This window comes from Mercenaria mercenaria, chromosome 9, assembly GCF_021730395.1.
Source record: "Mercenaria mercenaria strain notata chromosome 9, MADL_Memer_1, whole genome shotgun sequence".
Classification (NCBI taxonomy): Eukaryota; Metazoa; Mollusca; class Bivalvia; order Venerida; family Veneridae; genus Mercenaria; species Mercenaria mercenaria.
Window position 1 is genome coordinate 36,916,326 of NC_069369.1, and position 22,949 is coordinate 36,939,274.

A 22,949-nucleotide genomic window follows, 5' to 3' on the forward strand; every position below is an offset into this window, starting at 1 on the left:
CTATTTTTATACCTACTGGCCTAGTTTTTAACCACACGTGACCCAGTTTCGAAATTGACCTAGATATCATCAAGGTGAACATTCTGACCAATTTTCATGAAGATCTTGTGAAATATATGGCCTCTAGAGAGGTCACAAGGTTTTTCTATTTTTAGACCTACTGACCTAGTTTTTGAAGGCACGTGACCCAGTTTCGAACTTGACCTAGATATCATCAAGATGAACATTCTGACCAACTTTCATAAAGATCCCATGGAAAATGTGACCTCTAGAGTGGTCACAAGCAAAAGTTTACGGACAGACGCACGGACGGACGAGGGACACCGCGCGATCACAAAAGCTCACCTTGTCACTTTGTGACAGGTGAGCTAAAAAGTGAAAGAGAAAACATTTTAATGGCAAGACAAAATATTGCAATAAAAAAAAAAAGTGAAAGAGAAAACATTTTAATGGCAAGACAAAATATTGCAATAAAAATTAAGTGACCCTTAAATTTTTTTGCTATTTTGGGCTTGCATGGTAATTGCCTGAAATTCAAAGTTACAGGCACAGGTAGGCACCATTGATCTTAAATGTTTTGAACTGGCAAATACAAGAAAATTCTAATGGTGTTTGCCAATTTGGTCACCATATCAGATGAAAGTCATTTTTTTAATGAGTTTTGTGTTATTTGGTGACTTTCATTTTGGCAGTGGGCATTCCCTGAAAGATACCCACATGCCATTAGTTGTTTCTTCGTTATTTTATATAACCCTAAGTAACACAGTATATTCCTAGAGACATAATTCAATAACAAGATCTGTCTGTAAGACAGCACGCTTGATTTTTCTCAGTGCTTGACTCTGAATTCGAGCTTTGACAGTAAAAACTTTAACAAAAAAATTCTAAGTTAAAAAGGAGCATAACTCTGTCAAAATTCAAACAGAGTTATGTCGACTGTGGCTCCTGGTGTAGACTTTGATAGTAAATAACCATTTAAAGTTTCAAGTCAAAAGCCTTGATTGTAATAGAGATATTTGACTTTATCAAAAACTTTAATAAAAAAAATCTGAGTTAAAAAGGGGCATAACTCTGTCAAAATTCAAATCAGAGTTATGTCGATTGTTTCTCTTCGTGTAGACTTTGATAGTAAATAACTATTTTAAGTTTCAAGTCAAAAGCTTTGATAGTAATAGAAATATTTGACTTTATCAAAAACTTTAACCAAAAACATTTTAAGTTAAAAAGGGGCATAACTGTCAAAATTCAAATCAGAGTATGGAGTTTCTCCTGGTGTAGGCTTTGATAGTAAATATCTACTTTAAGTTTCAAGTCAATAGCTTTGATAGTAACAAGATATCTGACTTTATCAAAAACTTTAACCAATGGCCACAGTGACGCCGGGGCGAGTGCAATAGCTCTACTTTTTCTTCGAATTGAGCTTAATTATTGTCCAAACTGGATTCATTCAGAGTAGTATCTGAAGTGTTTCAGCGAACATGTAAGAACTGCTTGCATCAACATGTGTCACAAATTTATTGTTATTAGGTACAGATAAGCACTTTCCATGCAGCTTTCAACATTTTGAAGAATACCACTTAATGCATTAGTATTAAAACTGTTGTCATAAATCTCGCATATATCTGGTCTGTATATGTCACATATCTCAGTACTTCATAAATTGTATTAGAACTGCTGCTATATCAATGTAAGGATGATGTGTCACATATTTTCAGATTATACTGGTACACAAAATGCAGAGTTTTATATTCCTTAGAACTGTTCAGAACACATTTCTTAGAACTGGTACCACATCAATATGCCGTGTTTTGTTTGCACAGTTCACCACCTTACATATTGCTTTAGAATATGCTACCACGATTTGTCATATATTTTATCAGTAAATGTCACATAGTTCAACACAGTACATGTTATATCAGTTTTGCAGCCGTAACAATGTGTCACTTCTTGTCTCTGTGTATGTTAAGCATGCGGTATCAGAACTGCTGCCAGAGCGATGTGTCACACATTTTGTCAGTATATGGCACACAGTTCAATGTTTTACATCCCTCGCAACTCTCCACACTTTGAACGTAAGCAAACACTTGCAACAGGAAGAAACAAATCATAAACAGCAATGTAGATGCCCCCACAATCAGTATAACCCTCATGCGGAGATGCCTCTTACCGAATGTAATATACGGTAGAAGTATCAGCCCACATAATGCGCCTGTTATTAAACCAGTCATCATTCCAAATATGTCTAAATATGGTAACGTTCCACAGAATAACAACAGAACAATCACAACTGATAGTTTAGCAAGCTCTATGAGAGGTCGGTGTACGAGTTTCCAGAAGTGAAACAGTTCTACAAGCACCACTCCAACCATTCCGCACACAGCTCCCATACCACCACAGTGACTCTGGTACGGCAAAAATATTGCTGAAGTCTGAAATTAGCAGATTTAAAATACAGTATAACCTTTGTTAGTTACACCGCCAAAGAGCTAACACCTCTGTACAAACACAGACATCCTATTTCTCATTACAGTCAGCTGCCAGTCTTCGTTTTAAGCCAGGTTGTTGCTTAAAGGTATATTTTCTGGAAATTTCATATTTAAAAACATTGGCAAAAACTCCATCTAGTTCATGTAAACATAAAATTAAAAAGATTAATATCTGTATTAACAGTGCTATGTATTAAGTTTAAAATAGTACATACTGTATACATGTATACTATCACTAAAAAAAAAACTGGCTGTTTTTTTTAACAATCAACTGTAATTTTATGTTATTTAATTATGTATGTAGTTCTACTTGCAAAGTTAATTTATATATTTAGTAAAGTTAAATACAGTTGATGAGGATTTTATACATCTAAAGATAAAATCTTTACATGAAAGATGACGATTGGATATCTTTTAAACGAATACAGGTTAATCTGCCCTGAAAGTATAGATATGGAAGCAGCAAAGTCAGCTGCAAAAAGCAAATGGCTGCTTAACAGAGGTGACCACTTACACATGTTTTTGACTGAATTTGCTTTTAATTAAGACTCTAGATCTAGAAGCACATTTTGTTCTTCCAAACCATATTTTCTTTAGGTTGATGTATATAGCTGTTAGATGGAACAGTATGTTATTTACCGTATAGCGGGTTATTTCTGCAGTAAAAATTAAGCATTTTGGTCCCAAAAATTTTTAAAGTAATTTCTGCGTGTTTAATTTCCGCGTTTTCACATAAAAGGAAGTGAAATTTCTGCGTTTTTGATACCAAGGAGGAGGTATTTCCCCGCATGATCGGACGTGGTGAGAATGAGAGCGTATGAAAACAATAAACTGAATTACCAGTAACTGCTGTTAAGTAGCTTTTAATGAATGCATTGTAGGATATAACAAGAGCTCTGACATTGAACATGAAATGCCCCCCTTGATGCATTCAGTAATTGCACAAGGAACAGAAATTATATGCTCACTGTAAACAAAAGTTTTACTGTTCTGGTCCAATCTGACCTTGACCTTTAACCTATTAACCTAACGAGATTACAGAGAGATCTTGACGCCATCCACTGAGCCATTTTTGAATGTTCCTAATTTCAGGACTAGCTCAAGGTCAAAATCAAGGTCAAATTTCATTTCGGTACAAAACAAAGTGTATGTGGTCTGAATTTGAAAGCTGTGGCTTGAGAAATGTGAAAGTAGGTCACTAGATCAATTTCAAGGTCAAAGTTCATTTCGGTAGACAGAACTATGCATGTGCTTCAAATTTGGAGGCTGTAGCTTGAGAAATGTGAAAGTAGGTAATAGATAAAAATCAATGTCAAATTTCAATTCAGAACACAAAAATTAATACGCATGCAATCCAAATTTGGAGCCTGTAGCTTCTGAAATGTGAAAGTAGGTCACTAGGTCAATCTCAAGATCAAAGTTCATTTTGGTACACAAAACTATGCATGTGGTTCAAATTTGAAGGCTGTAGCTTGAGAAATGTGAAAGTAGGTCACTAGGTCAAAATCAAGGTCAAATTTTATTTCGGAACACAAAACTATGCAAGTGGTTCAAATTTGAAGCTTGTACCTTCAGAAATGTGAAAGAAGGTCACTAGGTCAATCTCAAGATTAAAGTTCATTTCAGTACACAAAACTATGAATGTGGTTCCATGAACCATGTGACTCCTGGGGCGGGGTCTCTGACCCTAGATGGATAATTTGAACAAACTTGGTAGAGAACCACTAGATGATGCTACATTACAAAATATCAAAGCCATAGTCTTTGTGGTTTCAACAAGAAGATTTTCAATGTTTCTCCCTATATAAGTCTTTGTAAACCATGTGACCACCAGGGCGGAGCCATATTTGACCCTAGGGGAATAATTTGAACAATCTTAGTAGAGGACCACTAGATGATTTCATATACAAAATATCAAAGCCCTAGGCCCCGTGGTTTTGGACAACAGGTTTTTTCCTATGTAAGTCTATATAAACCATGTGATCCCCCGGGGTGGGGCCATATTTGACCTCAGAGAAATAACCTGAACAATCTTGCTAGAGGACCACTAGATTGTGCTTCATACCAAATATCAAAGCCCTAGGCCCTATGGTTTTGGATAAGAAGATCAGAAACCGTTTTAACTGTGCCTGGCCAATGTGACCTTGACCTTTGACCTAATGATCTCAAAATCAATAGGGGTCATCTGCTGGTCATGGCCAACCTAACTATCAATTTTCCTGACACTAGGCCCAAGCGTTCTTGAGTTATTGCCCGGAAATCATTTTACTGTTTCTGGTCACTGTGACCTTGATCTTTGACATACTGACCTGAAAATCAATAGGGGTCATCTGCTGGTCATGACCATTCTCTCTATCAACTTTTGTGACCCTAGGCCTAAGCGTTCTTGAGTTATCATCCGGAAACCGTTTAACTGTTCAGGGTCACTGAGACCTTGACCTTTTAACATACTAACCTCAAAATCAATAGGGGTCATCTGCTGGTGATGACCAACCTCCCTATCAACTTTCATGATCTTAGCCCCAAGGGTTCTTGAGTTATCATCCGGAAACCGTTTTACTCTTCAGGGTCACTGTGACCCTGACCTTTGACATACAGACCTCAAAATCAATAGGGGTCATCTGCTGGTGATGACCAACCTCCCTATCAACTTTCATGATCCTAGGCCCATGAGTTCTTGAGTTATTATCCGGAAACGGATTGGTCTACATTCCGACCGTCATCTGCAAAACAATATACCCCACCTTCTTCGAAGGGGGGCATAATAACATGAGAATTGAACAAATATAAGTCGAACAACAATTGTACACACTAGAACTGCAAACTAGAATATATCGGCATAACGGTTACACAAGTATAAAGGTTACTCAGGTATAGTTCGGAAGATGTTCATAAGGGATTGATAAGAACAATTAACTCAAGTGAAATTCACTCAGTTTATTACATTCACAAAAGAGTCAAACAAACAAAAAAAGAAACGTTTTCTAAAGGATTAACAGTTATGACTTTGATTGACCATCACACCTAATTATATCATTATCGGTAATTGTTAGATGACGACGGTAATTTCAAATAATTAGACCATGCCATTGTGAACTTCGGATTACCGTGGGTAACATATTGTGAAACAACGTTGATGAAAACAATGCAGATTTTTTTTGCGTTTTAAATTTTTGCTGGATGAATATTCTGCTGGAAATATTTTTGCGATTTTACCGAGAGACCGCAGAAATATTCCCCCCTTAGAAATAACCCGCTATAGTGGATCAAATGCACAGCAGCAAGCTGATTTAAATGTCTCTTAATTTTAACCTGAATATAGCCACAGATTTATGTGCAGAACATGCCGTTTATCTTTACAGTAAGTGACTGAACAAAGTTCTTTATACTTAAAGAAAACTTGCTGGCATTATGTCACAGCAAAAACTAGAAAGCACTGCTAAAAAAACTGTGCGGCTTGAGGTAACTGAATTTGCTAATAAATGGGATATATTTTGAGAATTTAGGAAAATGTATATACATGAAAATTATCTTTTTCATACCTTTGAAAAAACAAGAGACAACATTAGCAAAAATAGTTTTATGGCTATCTAACAGTACCAGCCAATCAGTATTATTATTATCATCATTATTAATCATTATTATTCATACTTTTGTCCACCTGAAGAAAAAACTGCTAGCTATTTTTAACTCACCTGTCACATAGTGACAAGGTGAGCTTTTGTGATCACCCTTCGTCCGTCGTGTGTCCGTCAACAATTTCTTGTCTGCACGATAGTGGTTTCATTTATGATTTTATTTTAACCAAACTTGCACACAACTTGTATCACCATAAGATCTCGGTTCCTTTCTTGAACTGGCCAGATCCCATTATGGGTTCCAGAGTTATGGCCCCTGAAAGGGCCAAAATCAGCTATTTTGACCTTGTCTGCACAACAGCAGCTTTATTTATGATTTGATTTTTACCAAACTGGCACACAACTTGTATCACCATAAGATCTTGGTTCCTTTCTTGAACTGGCCAGATTCCATTATGGGTTCCAGAGTTATGGCCCCTGAAAGGACCAGAATTAGCTATTTTGCCCTTGTCTGCACAATAGCAGCTTCCTTGTCTGCACAATAGCAACTTCATTTATGATTTGATTTTAACCAAACTTGCACACAACTTGTATCACCACAAGATCTTGGTTCCTTTCTTAAACTGGCCAGATTCCATCATGGGTTCCAGAGATATGGCCCCTTAAATGTCCAAAATTGGCTATTTTGGCTTTTGCAGCGATATAGAGACTTCATTTATGGTTTTATTTGATACAAACTTCCAAAATATCTTCAACAACAATAAATCTTGGATTCCATGACAAATCAGATCCAATTGTAGTTTCCAGAGTTATTTTATATCTGATTACCTCCCCTGATTGTAGTCAAAATGGATTTATATCAGTAAGTACTTACAGGACTTATTTGAAATTTCATTATTGTCATTAGTTGGACCAAGCCAATCAGGGTAGATAACTATGGACTGATTTTATGTCAAATTACCTCCCTTTATTTCAAATTAAAATGGGTATATCTCCCTAACTAATGAAGATACTGATCTGAAATTTCATTTAAGTCAACAGATTTATTTGGCAGATCCTTCTTTTGTTAACTTACAATAATTTTCTTTTGAATTACTTCCCTTTTACATTACTATAAATAGCCTATTTTTAATAACGTTTTTATTATTGGCCGTAGGGAAAAACCGAGACCACTTTTCTGTGGTACAACATGGATGGTACCTCCAATTTTTAGGTGTATTTTGACATATCTGTACCTTGTAAGAATTTTTTTTTCTTTTTGGTTAAATTTCTTCCCTTTGTTGTAACTGTCCTTTGGACTTAGATATTTTTTCTGAGGACCTTCTTGTCTTCAAGTGCAATGATAACAGGTGAGCGATATAGGGCCATCATGGCCCTCCTGTTTTGCTATACATACCAACAAAGACATTGTGCCCGATACAATATAGATAACAAGCATTCTAAACCAGCCTGCTGTACACTCAATCTGCCTGAGAAGAATCCACTGTGCAGCAGTGACGGTGACAAACTGTATGATTCCGTGATGATACAGTAGGGAAAGTGGTACACGCCACCACTGACCCGGAGATTCTGGTTGCCATGGTGATATGACTGAAGCTGTAAGGCTTCCAGGATGACATATATTTTTAAGACACATCACCTGAAAGAAGATTATTTTATAATATACCAAATTCATTCACCTATTGATGCTTGTGTGCTCATGCAACAATGTTTATGACCTGCAGAACAAAAAGGAATTGAATCCGGATTTTTTTTCATCAAAACGATCTTGAAAATACATGTAAATAATTTTGCAGTACTTTTATCTAAACTTGATTATATTGAAATTAATTGCAGGTAATGCCATGGAAAATCCCATGATTTTTTTTTTTGTAATAAACTGTTTAACTGATTCACACTTGGCTTAATCAATTTTACAAGTCATGAATTTCAGCTTGCCTGAAGAAGATTTAGTGCCATAATTTTCCTACAACTTCTCTACTATATCTCTACTTTCACACTAAGTTGAAAAGTTACCATATAATAGCTCACCTGACTACAGTGCTCTGGTCCAAACTGGTAAAATATTCCACCAAGGAAGACACAGTGTTTATGAGATAGAAGTTGACATTGCCCTTTCACACCGAGACAGCACGGTTTCATATTGTGACGAGTTCCGGCCATATTGGCAGGTCTGTTTTCACATGTCACGTCACCTTTCCATTTGCCTACACCTAGGTATAACAAAATTCAATGTATGTAATTAATCTTTTTGCCCACAATTTGCCATTTTTACTTGTTTATCACTTCAGTTTATTTCAGATTTGTACTTTTATCAAAGTTGCAAGCAGGAAAATCCTCAAAAAACCTTTTGAATATGATCACATGATTAATTGAAACCACTGCCTCAAAACACATGTATGTGCATTTACTATATTGCTTCTATTTTAGTCAGAGTTTGATTAGAATATAATTTATCATGTTTGATGTTGCGGGAGTGAAATAAAGTCATTACATAAAATTGATAATGAACTAGTGTAATAAAGCTTTGACGTTGATGTCAATTAAAGTACAAGAGATGGTCAAATTGACATGGTCTATAATAAGTAAAGATAGTAGAATTCTTTGTTTTGGCATGAAAAGCTAATTAACATGTGAAAAAAAGAATATTACATTTGTGACTTTCCACATGGAATTTATCAAACTCGTTGAGTAAGTTGATAAAATGCTCGGCAGAGCCTTGATTTTATTATTTTATTCAACTAGTTATGAAAAGACACTCATGTTATATCCTCTATTTAATGACACTTGCATGATATATGAAAAGAAGGACATGCCACTTACCCAAGCAAATTCAAGTGATCTGATAAAACTGTAGATAAAGTTATGTATTCACAATGGCTTTATTTTCCAGGCCTTTTTTTATGCTGATTTTAGGGCCGAAATTCAACCCCATTCCCCAATCTAAAAAGTATACCTTTTTCCCCACCTTGGCCAAAAATTCCCCATGCAAAAGAAAATGAAATTAGTTTTGATTTTCAGTCCTGATTTTAACAACTTTTCAGCAAATATATTCCTCCAAACAATGATTTCGCGACGTAAATTTCCCCTCCAAAAGGGACCTGGTACCCTTCCCCAAATTTACAAAAAAAGGGCTGTTTTCACTATTATTTTGCAAATATTTTTGCCACTCATGAATTCAAATATTCTTAAATATTAAATTGCATATTGTCTTCAAACACATTCACTTAAGTTTTCGCAATTCTAATAGCACCCCAAATAAGCTAAAATGCTAGCCATGAAAATGCTAAATAAAGCCTATGCAAAAATTACCTAACCTACACTACTTTAAATACAAGAATCAGATAATTATACCAAGTCATTGCTACATTACATACTGTAAATTCATTCGATTTCATGGGCATGGAATTCCACGGTTTTGGTCGAAAAAAACTATTTTGTGGGGATATGAAATTTTGAAGATTTTAAAAATGGGAATTTTACCTATTTGGTTTTGATTTTGTGGAGTGACTCAACAACAGAATATAGTGCCCAGTGAAAATTAATGAGTTCACAGTATAAGAAAATGCAAAAGAGAGATACTTAAAGGGTGACAGGAAAGAGAACATATTAGCAAGGGAACATAGCATTTAGTGCCAAAATACAGAAAATATCTACAGTGAGTACAAACATGCACCAGTCAAAAATTTGGATTAATCATAAAACATAAATTTTTGCTATAATACATTTTAAACCTTTACAAAATTAAAACAAGTTATATTTCCTTTTGAAGGGATTAGTGAAAATTTCTAATTTAATTAAGGCTTGAAACACATGACTGGAACAAGATATGGTGAGTGGTCAAATATATTTTGGTTAGACTGGTGCGTTAAACCATTTTCAAAGGCTACCATCACTACTTACTGTACTTTCAAGTAAAATGTTGTTTCTAAAAAGAAAGGAATTTAAAACATGTATTGTGTCCACTGAAAACAACTCAGCAAAAGATATTGGTAGCATTCTATGCTTATGGTAGAAAAGATTTAACAAAAGTTAACTTGTAAGAACACTACTTTTAACAAATGCATTCAGATTTGTTCTGGAAAAATGAAGAATTTGTAGAAATATATCAAATTTATGAACAAGAGGTCAAGGATGGTTCTAGATAGCTCATCTGAGTTTACAGCTGGACTGAATAATTCTGGTAGACAGTCATCCAAGGAGCACTGCTGTGAAATTATTTTAAAAATGTACCAGCAGTTTCTGGAAAGATATTCATAGTTTTCCATTCTTCAACATAGAGAAAACTATAGGCACTTGGCAGCCAGGTCTTTAGATAAATCAAAATATTTGTAGAGCATCCCTAAAGGAACTTTGCTGTCAAATTATTTTGTATTATGGCCAGCAGTTTCAGAGAAGAAGATTTTTGAAGTTTTCCATATCGCTATATATATATTCTGGGAAATCTAGACACGGGCCATGGCAGCCATATTTTCTTAACAGAATAGAATTTTTTGAAACAATTTGGCAGAGTCGCCCAAGGAACATTTCTGTGAAATTATTTCAAAACAAAACTGGGCCATAATGGTTTCAGAGAAGAAGATTTAAATAAAAAAAAAAAATAATAAGAACAGTTTCAATGGTTCCAAGAGAAGATTTTTAAAGTTTTTATTTTTGGTTGCCAAAGCAACCAGACATCTGCAGGGTTACAAGTATCTGAAGGAATCTGATTAGGGACCACACATTTAGAAACATTCCTTTGAAGTTTGGTTGAAACTGGCTTTACAGTTTGTGCAAAACATATTTCTTTAAGAAATTGTGTATGATTGACATCCAATGATCCTTGGAGCTCACCATGAGCACTTCATGCTATAAAGCTGAGGTAATAATCTGAAATAGAAAAAATGAATGGTTATCGGATAATAGTTTTGGACTATGTTATACCTTCAGTAAGTAGTTCACATTCAGACTCTGTAGTTGTTCCAGCAACATTTCTGGTAGCAACTTCACAGCATCCTAGTGGTGCGTCTGTACTGTAGTTCTGCTGAGACTGTTCGAGCTGTAGCTGAATATCTGTTCTCATGCAAGGTGCAAATACTGCACCCAACCCTGCAAAACCAAAAAAAAACTCAAAATCATAAATTTCCCTTGTACACAATTATTGCGAAAATCGTTTTTGGGGGTGCATGATTTTTTTCATTTCATTTAAAAAGGCTTATTTTTGTTTGAAGGGGTCACAAATCAAATTTCAAAGACAAAGATATGGGAATTTTACTTTCTCACTGGGATTCAATTTTGTGGGTTGACACAACCAAGAAACAGTCCTCCATCCCCTACAAATCTGATTGATTGATTTCAGTATTGTAGAAGTCCACAAAAACAGGTGATTTCATAGCATACTGTAAATCATACAGGTCAGTTTTAAATAGACTTTCAAAAATTCTTATAATTACATCTCTAATTCAAGACTTTCATCTAGGCTCTACAAATACTGTAAAATCATTTAATTTCGTGAGCATGAATTTTCGTGGGTTTTGTCAAAACGGCGATTTCGTGGGGGGTATGAACTCATGGATTTCAACTTTTGAACATGAAATGATAGGAAATTTTAATTGTTCGTTGGGATTAAATTTCGAGGATTGACTCAACCACGAAATTTAGTCCTCCACGAATATTAATGATCACAGTATCAAGTTTAAAGTTATTTTTTTGTTTTAAAGTAAAATTTTAATGACAGAATCATTTTCAACAAAGTATGTTAATTCAAATACTTCTATTGGTTATGAGAATACTTTTCTCTTGTCATGGTACGAACTAGGTTACATTGTGTTAGGCAGCTGGTAAGCCTAGTTGGTAGAAGTCTTGCCCTGTCAATGAGAGGTCCCTGGTTCAAGCCCTGGGCAGACTGCACACTTTTCTCACCTTGTGACACCTGGCACCCAACATGGGTCATGAAATGAATGCTTGGTAAGTCTTATGACTCTTGCAATATTATTTACCTCCGGAATTCAAAGACCAATTTCCAATTTGTCCGGGTGCATGTCACAGTATGAATTTTGTTACTTTTGGGGAAAATCTGTGCCATGCAGCTGGTTAGCTCAGTTTGAAGGGCTGGGTTCGAGCCCTGGACTGACAGCATATTTTCCTTCCCTAAAGTGACCAAGTTCATACCATGACATATTGAAATATGAATAAATGAATAATACAGATGGCAAAAAAAGCAATGTAATGGAAATGACACACCTATACACCAAAATGTGTCCAAGATTTTAACAACATTACAAGTTTTAAAGTACAAAACATACCTATCAAGTTCCTCTCACTTGGCCCTATCCACACATTAGGTGCTGTCCATTTGTGCACAGTCTCCATGCCCATAAAAGTCTGGATGTCCGACTCCAATGTCAGTTTGGGTTCCACGCCAATAAAGGTAAAACCATACAGACCACAAATAACAATGAATGAGACAAGCTGAGCCTGTAAATATAATGCAGTAAATTTAAACTAACAATATATGAGCCGTGCCATCAGAAAATCAACATAGTGGGTTTGCGACCAGCATGGATCAAGACCAGCCTGCGCATCCGCGCAGTCTGGTCAGGCTCCATGCTGTTCGCTTTTAAAGCCTATTGGAATTGGAGAAACTGTTAGCGAACAGCATGGAGCCTGACCAGACTGCGCGGATGCGCAGGCTGGTCTGGATCCATGCTGGTCGCACACCCACTATGTTGGTTTTCTCATGGCACGGCTCAATTATTATTTATATTTTAGTTGTAAATAAAATTAACAAATACCACGTTTTTATATCCTGTGTCTCACAATGCTGATTTTATAGTTAAGTGTTTATCCTACATTTTCAATCACATGCTAAACTTAAGTATTATTGACTGTACAATATCTGAAACAGGCTATTTATAGCTGCATATAACTTCCCTCCCTATCAGTTTCTTAGTAACCAAGATTTCACTTCACATACTCTATCCTCTATGTAGCTGTGTTTGTACTGCTCGTCATTTAATGATAAAAGTTTAACCAGAAAATGGTGCAATCATAACTTTGGTTTTCAGGCTTCTTCATTTAAACTTGTAACAAAATTGTCAAATAAAGGAAAACACAGATACTAAAGCCCTAGCTGTATTCAACAACAAGATAGCAACTCTATAGCATAACAAGAAAGGAAAACATGGAACTTACAAATATTATAAAGTATGTGAAGAAAGGTTTATAGTCGGGAAGTGTTCCCAGTTTCCTGCGGTATTCTGTATGACCTATCTGGTGACTGCTGCTCCTCTTCACCTTCCTCTTTAAGTCTTTCCATCTTGCTGCCTTCTTAGACTTTGGGTTAATGTAGTAATCTAAAACAAATGTTTTATGAAGTGTACTCTATTATAAGATATCCACTGCCCGCCTAAAATATTTTATTTACTTTAAAATTAGAGAATCCTCATTAAATGTTTAACTTAACTAAATATATGAATTAACTTAAGCATGAACAGCTATATTCGTAAGTGCCATTCTGTAACAGTCCACTGTTAAGGAGACTTCCAGCGTTTTAGTGATGGTACTATTTAGCCTTACAGTTTACCTAATATACCTTTATTCTAAAATGCCATATAAAACCACTGAATTTAAGTTCTGCATGACTCATCTATGACCTTCAGGTTAGCAGTCCAGATGCCCCACCCCTGCACAAGTCTGCTGCAATTTCCAATCTAAAAGTTAAAATCTAGGGTCAAGTGTATGACAGTACGAGTACTTTCCTGTGTCACTGAGCCTCAGTACTTGATTTTCTTACTAAAAGGAGAATCACCTCATCTTTAGCAGCAGGCTTCCATTCATATTCCTGTAATTTCCCTTCCAGATCTTACCTTTAGCAAGGAGAATCAGCTCATCTATAGCAGCAAATTTCCAGTCATACTCCTGTTATCCTTTCTAGTTAGCTCACCTGAGCCAAAGGCTCATGGTGAGCTTTTGTGACCGCTCAATGTCCGTCGTGCATCTGTCAACAACTTCTAAAAATATCTTCTTGAAAACCACTGAGCAGAATTACATCAAACTTCACAGGAATGATCCTTTGGTGGCACCCTTTCAAAATTGTTCAAAGAATTGAATTCCATGCAGAACTCTGGTTGCCATGGCAACCGAAAGGAAAAACTTAAAAAATCTTCTTGTCCAAAACCGCAAGGCGTAGAGTCTTGATTATGATATTTGGCATGTGACATCATCTAATGGTCCTCTATGAAGATTGTTCAAATTGTGCCCCTGGGGTGAAAAGAGGCCCTGCCACGGGGGTCAGAAGTGACCTAAGCCTTTGATATTTGGTATGTAGCACTGCCTTGTGGTCCTCTACCAAAATTGTTCAAATTATAACCTTGGGGTGAAAAGGGGCCCAGCCCCGGGGGTCTCAAGTTTTACATAGACTTATATGTAGGAAAAAACTATAAAAATCTTCTTGCCTTAAACTGCAAGGCCTAGGCTTTTGATATTTGCTATGTTGCATTGCCTTGTGGTCCTCTGCAAAAGCTGTTCAAATTATGGCCCTGGGGTGAAAAAAGGCCCTGCCCTTGGGGTCCCAAATTTAACATAGACTTGTATAGGGAGAAAAAAATTCTTCTTGTCTGAAAGTTCATGGCCTAGGCCTTTGATATTTGATATGACATTGCCAAGTGGATTTCCAACAAAATTGTAGAAATTATGCCCCTGGGGTGAAAAGCGGCCCCACCCGGGGGTCACTTGTTATATGAGTTATATAGGAATATGATACTTAAAAAGTTATCAGACCATATTTCCTAGACTGTTTTGTTATAATTACCTGATGACTACAAGCAATTAGGGGTCACCTGACTGTGACCTTCACCTACTTTCTTGTTTTTGTAAGTTACAGCCTTGAAATATGTATGACATGTACAGTTTTGCACACCGACCTTAAAACTGACTTTCAATGACCATGGATGTGACCTACTTTCTAATATTTTAGCATCAATGTGCCATTTTAAACATGTGGCTTATATTACTCAGGTGAGCGATCTAGGGTCATCATGACCCTCTTGTTTTTACTTTTAGCAAGGAGAATCAAATCATCTTTGACAATAACTTGAGTAAGTTTCCAGTCATATTCCTGTAATTTCCCTTCGAGTTTTTAACATTAGCAATGGGGGCCACCTCATCTATTGCAGCCAGTTTTATGTAATACCCCTGTAATTTCTTTGGTGGCAAGTTTCCATTCATTCACCTGTAATTTCCCTTCTAATTCTCACCTTGAGCAATGACAATCATCTCAACTAAATTTGGGCAAGTCTAGTCACACTTCTGTAATTTCCTTCCCAGTTCTTACCTTTAGCCAGTAGAATCATTTCATCAATAGCTGCTAGTTTCCAGTCATACTCGTTTAATTTATTTTCTAGTTCTGCTTGAAGCTTTTGTTTTTCCACTTTCTTTTCTATCTGTAAATACGTAATACATTACATGATTACAATGATACATCAATTACTCCTTGAATCACTGCAGCAGATTCATACAAAAGGACTGTTTTACAGACCAGCTTTTTGAATGTTTTTTCTTAATGAAAATACTATGTATACATATATATCACTGTTTGATCCATATTACCTGCAAGCCTTGTTACAGAAAAGGTGGAGCAAGCAGGCATTTTTTTCTTTAAAGAGACATGCATGTTTTGAAATTTCATAACAGAGTTTTTACTGAATTTCTTCCTTTACCTTTCTTTGATACAATGAGAAGCAAATTACTGTTGGAAAAAAATAAATATATTTCACTTTTCAACCAGATGAAACAGCCCTTCAAACATTGTCAGTAAATTCTTTAGAATAAAATTTACAAGGGGTAATTTATTTACATTCATTTCATGGTTGCTTCAAATCATGAAAATAAATTCCAATGAATGATATCAAAATTCAAAATCAAAATATTTATGCCTCCATGAAATAGTCATTTTGGCCCAGACAAAAAAATCAAAACAAAAAAAATCTCAATATACGTCTTACCTGTAAATAGAACTTGTATTGTTTCAAGGCCTCTTTACCATATACCACATCTTCTGGTCTCAATTTCACTGCAGTCTCCTGGGGAAAAAGTCCAATATTGAGAAACAGAATGATGTTAAGTTTATCTTTCGCTAGTAAAATAGATACACTTACTGAAATAACATTTCTAAATGAAAATTAAACTCAATCAGTTTAAGACACGAAACAAAGTCATATGACCTTTGACCCCTAAGTGTGACCTTGAAGCGAGCCATCCAGAACATATGCTTTGAACGTTGTCTTGATGTGGTGAACATTTGTGCCAAGTTTCTTTGAAATCCTTCAAGCAGTTCAAGAGTTACAGAGCGGACACAAAACGAAGTCATAAATATTATGACCTTTGACCCCCTATATGTGACCTTGACCTTGAAGTGAGCCATCCAGAACATGTGCTCTGCACGTCGTCTTGATGTGGTGAATATTTGTGTCAAGTTTCTTCGATATCCTTCAAGGGGTCCAAGAATTAGAGAGCAGACACAAAATTGCTAATGGACAGACAGACAGACAGACGGATGGACACCAGGGTATAACATAATAGGTCCGTTCGGGCATATAAAATGTAATGTCAAAATTACACTATCTACAAAACAACAAGTTACTGAAAATATCGTAAATGGTCAATATTCTGGAACAGAACAACAGGATACTGGAACTATTGTAGATGGTAAATATTCAGGAAAGAACAACAGTTTACTGGAAATATCATAGATGGACAATATTCATGCACAGAACAACATGATACTGGAAATAACGCAGATGTTTAATATTCAGAAACAGAACAACAGGATACTGGATGGTCAATATTAAAAAAAAAAACAACAGGATACTGGAAGGATCATAGATGTCTAATTGTCACAACAAAGCAACATGCAAATTCAAAACACTTACAAGAGAAAATTACTGTCATCTCAATAATTTATACATGTATTAACCAACTGCAATAAATGCGAATAGGTCTCTGTTGTATGAGACCCATAATCATAAAATCTATAGTACTATGTTAAAAATGAAACATACTTTGTCTCCTTTGTTGTCTGATTCAGCTGTACCAACTGCTTCAACACTGTCCTCATCTTCTTTTTTCACTGACTGTTGGGTCTTGCTTCCCTCTGTGTCAGTATCTTTTTCAGACTTTACAGCTTTCAATTCAGCAGCCTCTACATTTGGTTGCAACTCATTTACTTTCACCTTATCTAAACTTATTTCAGGAGATGATCTACTGTTTTCTTGTTTCTCTTTCATTTTTGTGTATTCTTCATTCTTTTCTTTTCCTTTCATTGCTTTTGTCTTAGTTAGGCTATCAAAACTATGCTTGGGCATTTCCAAATCATTCATTTGTGGTTTCCAAACAAGTTCATCGAAGAAAATAAGTTTCGCCTTTTTACCGTCTTGTTCAGTTTCTTTTTCCACACTAGGCTTGTCATCAACCAATGATTTATAAGCAATGTACGGATCTGAGTAAACCTTTGTACCTTTTTGTTTTTCAGTTTCTTCAACTTTTTCTTGTGGAATGTGATCTACACTTTTTGCAGATCTTTCAAAATTGACTGCAACCTGTACATCAAATGTGACTTTAGATTTTCTCTTCTTACTTGCTGCAAGTCCAGTATCAATATCTGTTTCTTCATCATCATTTTCTGTATACGCCTTATTGTACACTTGCTGTTTGCCCAGAGACCGTGTTTTCTTGGGAGTGGTCAAGCTTAATGGTTGACTCTCTGTGTCCTCTGGACTCTTGCTGGTTCCAGGCATGGGTTCTTCCGATTTACCAACCTGTGCAGATTTATGCGTATCTGTGCTCGTCTGAAAACATATTTGTTCAAGAATGTAAACTGAACTACTGGTCCAGGAGTTCAGTGTTCTATGTAGCATAGGAAGCATTACATTAATTGTGAAAATGATTCTAAATAAAACGAGGTTTAGCAGTATATCACCAAATCACAGAAATGTTTGGTAAAGGAACAACATTTTTACCAACAATCTACCTGTCTAATACATGTTTTAACTTACTGTCCTGTACCATGGGATACTTTAAATATTCTCAAAAGTTGTCCCCCTTTATATAAGAATGCTATTTGTAAAGAAACAAGAGCAACGTTAGACATGGCCAATCCCCCCGCCGGGCATATTATAATTGAAGGCTAAAGTTCCTGGCAAGTTAGTGTCTGAAAGTATTCATTTTGGGAGAAGCTTTGAAAAACCGTTTAGTTGTGGTCCACATCAGGGGTTTTAAAGATGTGGAAGAAAGAATTATTCAGTGGTGAGGTGGTTTACTGCTAAATTTTATTAATTTTCATGAACAGTATAGCTGTATGATGTTTTTCTATATGGCTATTGTAAAAAGAAGGAATGGAAAGCTAACAGGGAACAAGAGTGCCAGAATGTCACAATATATGCCCGTCACAGCAAATTTCTTTACTCTAGCAGCTGTATTTGCAAATGGAATTTTAATTTTGTGGTTGTTTAGTAATCATTGTAAGTCTTTTGTTTTTCTAAGTCCACAAAAAAACTCCTTACCAGGTAGAGATGTCTTAAAATACACCTAAAATTGGAAAGTAACATCCAGGTTGTACCACAGAAAAGTGGTCTTGTTTTTTCCCTGTGGTCAATTATAAAAATATTACAACATAAGTTGCACTTCCTCCCAATGTGTTCTATCAGTGTATGAAGTTTGAAGAAAATCCCTCCAGTACTTTTGGAGTTATGCTCTGGACAAAATTTTTAAAGGAAATATGATAAAGGGGAATAACTCAAAAAACAGGCAGGGTAGAGTTATTGTTCTTGCACACTGCACTTCCTCCCAATGTGTTCTATCAGTGTATGAAGTTTGAAGAAAATCCCTCCAGTACTTTTGGAGTTATGCTCCGGACAATTTTTTAAGAAAATATGATAAAGGGGAATAACTCAAAAAATAGGCAAGGTAGAGTTATTGTTCTTGCACACTGCACTTCCTCCCAATGTGTTCTATCAGTGTATGAAGTTTGAAGAAAATTCCTCCAGTACTTTTGGAGTTATGCTCCGGACAAAGATCATTGCGGATGCTTGGACGGACGGGCGGAGAGCATTTCTAATATCCCCTTTGCCTTTGGCGGGGGGATAATAAAAGTAAACAGTTGTTCAAACTGATGTTTAACCTAGTTATGTGAAGTTTAAGAGATGGAACATTATTGCAACTGCATCAAAATAAAGACATGACTGTAACAGTTCTTTAAAAATGGTGAGAGTTCTTTAAAAATGGCGAGTGTTTAAAGGCGTTGAACTGTCCAGAGTATGGCCCCTTCAATGGCTTTCATGCAGTCCCTTTACAGAATTCAATACATATGTGAGCAAGTTGATGATGCTTTTGTAGACTTATATACTGTGAAATCATTTAATTTCGTGGGCATGAAATTTCGTGGTTTTGGTCAAAACGGCAATTTCATGGGGATATGAATTCATGGATTTCAACTTATGAACATAAAATGAATGGGAAATTTACTTGTTCGTTGGGATTAAATTTCGTGGATTGACTCAACCACGAAATCCACGAAAATTAGTCCCCCACTAATATTAATGATTTCACAGTATATGTTTTATATGTTGTTTAATTTTCATGTAAAACAACTCTTTCTATCTATGGTTTGGTGATCAATATTCGATGTTTTTTTCCAAAACCTGGACCTAACTCTTAAGTACATTTTTTTCATAAATTATGTTATTGCAATGATATTTAAATTCTACACATATCTCTGCAAACATACACATACTCCTAGGGTGGACACCAACATCACCCTGCCCAGTTTAATATCAAAGCTAAGATAGAGCACGTGATAGAAGACAATGTGTCTGTTAACTCACTTCAGTGAAGTAATTTGTTCCAATCTAACCTTTATTTCTTGTGGAGAAATTGTCACAAACTGCTGAAACATAACTGAAATAGCGTTGAAAAATGGTGTAAAACCAAAATTAAACAAGAGAAAGATACCTCATCTGTTTCATCAAGGTGTTCTTGTGACTCTTCAAACGCCTGAAAGGCACCAATGCGAGATAACACCTTCTGAGCACCACGTACAAATTTATCCTGTTCACCGTCATGTTTTGACAGGGATGTGGCTGTTTTCAACGTTATTCCAAACTCACCCTCCTTAAAGCAGAAAAATATGGTATTATTATAATTTCAGCTATCTGCCAGATAAAAATAAATATTAATAAATCACATAATTATCACAACTTAATTATTATACATGCTCTTAAATGCAATGCACTTCTTACTTAGATTCACTATCCTGTTTTGTATCAGTTCCTGCTTAAATTAAGTTTACAGATATTGATTCCAAGGAGCATTACATATTATATACACATAATACCCCCAGTCATTCCCAACCCACATAATAAATTATACAATATTATAATTTTAAGTCATATTGAAACTTCAAAAACATTTTAATACGCTAGTACAAAAAAATGTGCTAGATTTTTTATAATATATAGTGATATACAATGATGGTCTGGTCATGCATCGTTTACGATTTGTTGAACCCTACACTTTTGGCAATTTCAAGTTTGGTTTACCATAAAACAAAGAAATTCATTCAGCGTATCTTTAGGAAACGATCAATGTCTAATCCAATCAGAAAAGCCTCACTCAAAAATTTCATTCAATGGTTAAAAAAAGAAAATGTAAAAGAAAAGCTGCCAAAAAGTTGCAACTTTTGGATCTATCAAGCTGGAATAAGGAATGTCATACTGATACTTGTATAGTTTTGTAAGTTTGACTTTTTGCATCTTTTGAAGAATATTTTAGTAAGTTCACCACCTTGAATGAAGACCATCTGTATTATATATATACTATATTGTATGATTTGCAAAACCTTTATCTGCCTCTCTGTTCTGTTTCTCCATTCCTCAGACTCGGATCTAGTTATACCAAAAAATTTACCGACATTCTTCACTGCATCTAAAGGCTTTGACATCTTTACCTGCAAAAAAAAAAAAAAAAATGTCATTAAAAGCCACGTAATGGAAACACTTCACCCTTTAGCATTTGAACTGTAGGCAAAAGATACTGCTGTTAGCAGAAACTGTTCTCTGTCTCACAGTAACTGTTGCTTAGCCATTTGGGTCAAAAGTAAATAGATAAAACAAGGAGTAATAAAATTGTACAGTCACTTAAACAAAACAATTTGCCTTCCACATAAAATGATTTGTAAACAACAATTATCCCAGTACAACTAGTTTCCAACCGCTTAACAAGTTTTCTGTCCAGTTTTGTTCATATGCAAGTCCAACTTTTTGCCTTTGGTGTATTGACCCATACTTTCTATCACCATAAATGCTATAAAAGCATACCCTTTAAGTTTCAAGTTTCTTACTGAATCCCTGGCATGATCTATAATCTTGAAAGTTGTCAGTAAGAAGTCATGCTGGAAATTCACAACCTAAATCCGACCATGTGAGGTATTTTCGCTCCAACGAAAAGAAACAGCACTAAACTTTTACTGTAGTTTAATTTCACCATGGCAAACATAGAACACCCACAAATCAAATCTGCATGGTAACAAACATCAAAACCAACATGGCAGATCAATATACTGTAGGTACACTTGCCTGAATTGGCAGCTAGATTACAGGGGGTTGGGTAAAGTAAATGGCAAGCAATAGGTAGTGCATTATCTAGGTGTTACATCTGCTACATTGATAGCTGTCACAGATGACACTGTATTACATTACTGCTATGCTTTTAACACTCCGAATATTTAAAAATGCTCAGAAAATGAAGAAAACTGTTGCAAGGACGGGCATCAGGATTGCATTGTCAAAAATAGTCTTGTATAGTATGCTTCACAATTTTGGTAGGAAATATGGGCTAAGGAATATACAATCCGTGCAAAAGATATATTTATAAATAATGGATATTGGTTTAAGTAAGAATGGGTATAGTAGCCAAAGAAACATGCTGCAATTTTGGTAATAAGAAAAAACCCTGAAAACATCACCAGGTACTGCTACATTTAGAAAAGGAATTTATATAAACTTCCAAGTACCAAAACTGAGGGAAAGTTAATTGGTGTCTTACTAGATGTTCCGTCTCCACTGTAAACAATGAAACAGTTGCAAAGTTCTGATAAACTTGGCTTCTAATATTTGATATTTAACAAGTATAAATAACAGTTAAAGTTAGTTTGATGCTTTGAGTTATCATGCAAGTATGGATAAAATTTTAGATAATAAGAAAATGTAACATTTATTTAAAGTCTGCATGGAAGTAAACAACTTTGAGTCCTAAATATAAAACCCGACATAACTCGACATATCACTTTAGAAGTTCATTTTAATTGATATTTTACATTTTTTACTTTCTATGTTGTCAGGTCTTAACATTTAACTGAAATAAAGTATAGTCCTAAATGTAAGACCTGACATAACTCATATCACTTTATGTTCATTTTAATTGATATTTTACATTTTTTACTTTCTATGTCGAAAAGGTTTTGATAGCAAAAATGTAAATTGTCAGAATATTGACTGTTGAACGTCAAATGACAACTTTTTTCACGTTTAATTATTTGGACTAAACAACATTATGCCATGTGTCTATGGGATTGCCGTTAGTGACTAGTGTGGATGAGATTGAAAATGTGGGAAATGAAAATTCCTCAGCGGCTCTACACCGAACTGTGATAGGAAACATATTTCACGCCAAACACTTGTGGGCAGCACAGACAGACATTTCTGATTTCAATATATACCGTGTAAATTTTTGGAGCCCAAAAAAATTCCAGAGTGCAGACGAAATTGGGTTTTCCGGTGCATAAACAATATTTGTTATTGTGGAAAGCAGTAATGCAAAGTTTAGGAAATTACTGTTGAATTTTATACAACCA

At 35.4% G+C, this 22,949-nt stretch overlaps 1 protein-coding gene across 2 annotated transcripts; it reads right to left on the bottom strand.

Moving 5' to 3' along the window:
- Window positions 1-1,498: 1,498 nt before the first annotated feature.
- LOC123546962 (uncharacterized) lies at window positions 1,499-22,943 on the bottom strand. Of its 2 annotated transcripts, XM_045333655.2 has the most exons (12): window positions 22,815-22,943; window positions 20,937-21,044; window positions 20,051-20,209; window positions 17,104-17,889; window positions 16,048-16,125; window positions 15,378-15,486; window positions 13,238-13,398; window positions 12,349-12,520; window positions 10,988-11,152; window positions 8,096-8,277; window positions 7,461-7,703; window positions 1,499-2,429 (listed from the first exon to the last, which is right to left on the bottom strand). In XM_045333655.2, exons 2-12 carry the CDS (start codon window positions 21,036-21,038, stop codon window positions 1,977-1,979), a joined length of 2,610 nt encoding a protein of 869 aa, XP_045189590.2. In that variant the 5' UTR covers window positions 21,039-21,044; window positions 22,815-22,943; the 3' UTR covers window positions 1,499-1,976. The 2 variants fall into 2 exon arrangements, with proteins under 2 accessions (XP_045189590.2, XP_053407189.1); XM_053551214.1 differs by lacking the exon at window positions 22,815-22,943 and having other exon boundaries at window positions 20,937-21,318.
- Between the last annotated feature and the right edge of the window lie 6 nt (window positions 22,944-22,949).

Coding starts and splice junctions, on each gene's coding strand:
- LOC123546962 (XM_053551214.1), bottom strand. CDS start 21,071: ATGACATTTTTTTTTTTTTTTTTGCAGGTAAAGATGTCAAAGCCTTTA. Junction 15,487..16,047: donor AATACAAGTTCTATTTACAG/GTAAGACGTATA, acceptor ACGTATTTACAG/ATAGAAAAGAAAGTGGAAAA. Junction 2,430..7,460: donor CGGGCACAATGTCTTTGTTG/GTATGTATAGCA, acceptor TGCTAATTTCAG/ACTTCAGCAATATTTTTGCC.